Raw genomic sequence first — 3,224 nt, 5'->3', positions numbered from 1 at the left:
ATGACAATCAGGCAAAAGACACCAATTAAGCCGTTTAGCTCCATAGACTCCCATTCAACATGCACTCGCTCGCGATCACCCCTAGTGGAACTCTGGTTCAACTGCAACCAAATTCGGTACAATGGGGCTTAATAGGGAGTGGCAAAGCTCCCCTTAAACAGGCTCTGGTTTAACCTAGTGCACACGCCAACACAAAAACGTTTTCAGAAATCTCCACTTTGGCCGGAGGTTTTTAGAAATGATCGTTTTCCGTGATAAAACCTCAGTTTTCGTGTAAATGAAAGGCCAAACCGCATGAAAATATATGCGTTTTTCCTCCGTGTAAACGGGGCCTTAGTTTCAAATACTTGTCCCAAGCATTACCACATAGGGCCTACTTAATTACCCTGCTTTATTCAACCTTCGGTGATTAATTTACAGCTGGTCAACCCTCTTCCTGCAGACTTCGAACCACAATTGGAGCCAATATGATTCTGCTTGTCAACCAGGTAATTATTAGAATCTGGTGTTTTGGATTAGGGGTTGAACTCAATCAATCACCACCTGCCCCTCTATAAATACAATTGACTAGTTACACATCTACATATCCAACACATGCAGCTTCTGTTTGTCCATGAGTCTGAATTTTTGCCTCTATTAATACAAGTTGTTTGAGGTGAGGTTGTTTTAGTATAATGTCTAGAAACACCATGAGTCCTCGTCTCACGCTGGGTGCTCTGATCTGTAAGTACCTGGTCTCTCTGGGCTGCTCCTTGGAGAGCTGGAGGACTACTTTATATTTACATAATCATTTTAAGTTTGTCTGGGTTTGAGGTTGTAGAATTAGATTATGGTTTGTGACTGGATTCACTAAGTTAAATCTTATAGCTCCCATCTTTTATGACTAGCAATGCGACAGGAAGTTACACAATGAGGTGTGAGACCCATTAAGGAGAGACTTTGTACAGCAACTCCAGATTTTAGCATGAGGGGTGGGGGCAGGGTGACACTCAGCCTTGCATTACTATAATGAATTGTTCGTTTTCCGTTTATGAAAGGGGTTGGGCTGAGTTTCTTGTCTTTCCACAAATATGGAGAATGAGTTATAGATGTTGCAAATGCATCCGGGACAAGTCCAACTGTATATGATGTTCTAGGAATGTTTACAGTCCATATTTGACCAACTGCCAGATTGTGATTGTGATCTTTCTGTCTTTTTCAGTGCTGGCATGTTGTATGTCTACAGGAGCAGGTAAAACTCAGAACCCGATTGTCCAAGGGAGGATCTGTGTTTTGTAAACGATTGACAATTATAATTTGTACTGTTTCAGTGACTACAGACATCTGTGAAGGTCAGCAGGCCACCTTGAACTGTGGTACGTTGCTACACTGTTACAATTGTACTGTTGCCTTGCTATACTGTTTCACGCAGCATTGAAGTTACATTAATGAATGGGGCTTAACTTCTTCCTGTTTCCAGGGAGTTCTGTGATCAACGTGGTCAGTGCTAACTATGGACGCACCGACCGTGTGACCTGCATCTCTGGTCGTCCACGACATCAGATTCGCAACACCAACTGCCTCAACCCCGCAACCTTCCCGTTGGTGACTAGCATGTAAGACACGTGCACGCACACAGACATGCGTGTTTGCTTTTTCTCACACTCATTTTGCTCCTTCCACCTTCCCAGGTGCAATGGGCATACAAGCTGTTCTCTGGATGCCTCCAACTCTGTGTTCTCTGATCCCTGTTATGGAACCTACAAATACCTGCATGTGATCTACAACTGCATTCCCCCAAGTTGGTATTTGTGTGTTTGATTGTGTGTGTGTATAGCGTTGACACTGACATATTTGTACTATTACTGTTTCAGAGACGACAGTGATCTGTGAAGGTCAGCAGGCTACCCTAAACTGTGGTATGTTGTAACACTGAATGCTGTTGCCCTACTATACTGTTAATAGTTCCACACGGCATACACTTTGATGGTAAGAAAGCAGAGGTAATAACTTCCTGTTTCCAGGGAGTTCTCATATCAACGTTGTCAGTGCTAACTATGGACGCACAGACAGGGTGACCTGCATCACTGGTCGTCCACCAAGCCAGATTAGCAACACCAACTGCCTCAACCCCACAACCTTGCTGTCGGTGGCTGGCATGTAAGACACGTGCACGCACACAGACATGCGTGTTCTCTCTCACACACACACATACTCACACACTTATTTTGCTCCTTCCCAGGTGCAATGGACATACAAGCTGTTCTCTGTCTGCCTCCAACTCTGTGTTCTCGGATCCCTGTTATGGAACCTACAAATACCTGTATGTGACCTATACCTGCACATGACCTACACCTGCGGTAAGTGATCTTTACATCAGTCTCTGTATGAGTGACGTGTGTCTTTATAATATAATAGTTTTTGTTGACTGGCACTTTCTCTTTCAGTGAGTATTGTTGGGTCGAAGGAGTGGAACAGCCTGGACCTGGATGTGAACCTGGTTCAATATTGAATAAATTCCACCATTTACATGTGTCAGTGTGTTGTGGTTGTTTCCAGGTCAGTCAGAAACACATCAGGGTCAAGATGATCAGTGATATAGGAAGCACTTGATTTACTAAACCCACTGAGACAAAAACAGACTTGGTTTCAAATACATTCCCCAGGCATCACCACATCCTTTATCGTGTTCTGCAATTATACCCATATGAAATGTAGTTATTCAATCCTTTCCTGCCGGAACATGCAAAACAATAATTCCCATGGTTCCTGCCTTAATATCTTCGCCGTTCACACAAATTATTTCTGAACTGCCAGATACTTGACAACCAATTAGATGTGCTTTTAGCTTAAGGGGTTACTGGGCGTGAATAATACACGTATTTTCAATGTTGTCGACATCTTCCCAACGTCTTATATTTTAATGAGATGGGGAGCAAGATTTTGGTTTTGACACAACACTCGTTTTGGTTCTGAGATGATTGGACTAGAAATATCAGTTGGCTAACTTTGAAAACGTTTTATTTTATTATTGCATCAACACAATGTTGTTGGCTAATGTTTCTAAAAAATCTTTGGCAAATATGGTATAACCAGGATAATGCACTGAGGTAGACTCTCAAATTATGGACTCCCCGGAAGTCCATTATTCCGCTGCGTGTAAGAGGTTTCATGCCTCATGTCCATTATTTAAAACTCAAAAGGGTTTAGAAAAGAACATCAGTGGTGAATGTATAGATCCCCAC

General features: G+C 42.7%; 1 protein-coding gene across 1 annotated transcript; it reads left to right on the top strand.

Annotated features, from left to right (window-relative positions):
- The first annotated feature begins 585 nt into the window (after positions 1-585).
- Positions 586-2,512, top strand: LOC134018471 (L-rhamnose-binding lectin CSL3-like). The gene is made up of 9 exons (XM_062458412.1): positions 586-723; positions 1,202-1,231; positions 1,311-1,355; positions 1,460-1,595; positions 1,671-1,780; positions 1,854-1,898; positions 2,004-2,139; positions 2,222-2,339; positions 2,427-2,512. Exons 1-8 carry the CDS (start codon positions 675-677, stop codon positions 2,325-2,327), a joined length of 657 nt encoding a protein of 218 aa, XP_062314396.1. The 5' UTR covers positions 586-674; the 3' UTR covers positions 2,328-2,339; positions 2,427-2,512.
- Positions 2,513-3,224: the final 712 nt, after the last annotated feature.

This window comes from Osmerus eperlanus, chromosome 4, assembly GCF_963692335.1.
Source record: "Osmerus eperlanus chromosome 4, fOsmEpe2.1, whole genome shotgun sequence".
NCBI lineage: Eukaryota > Metazoa > Chordata > Actinopteri > Osmeriformes > Osmeridae > Osmerus > Osmerus eperlanus.
Note: the sequence above shows the minus strand (reverse complement) of the source record. Positions and strands in the feature narration are given on the sequence as shown.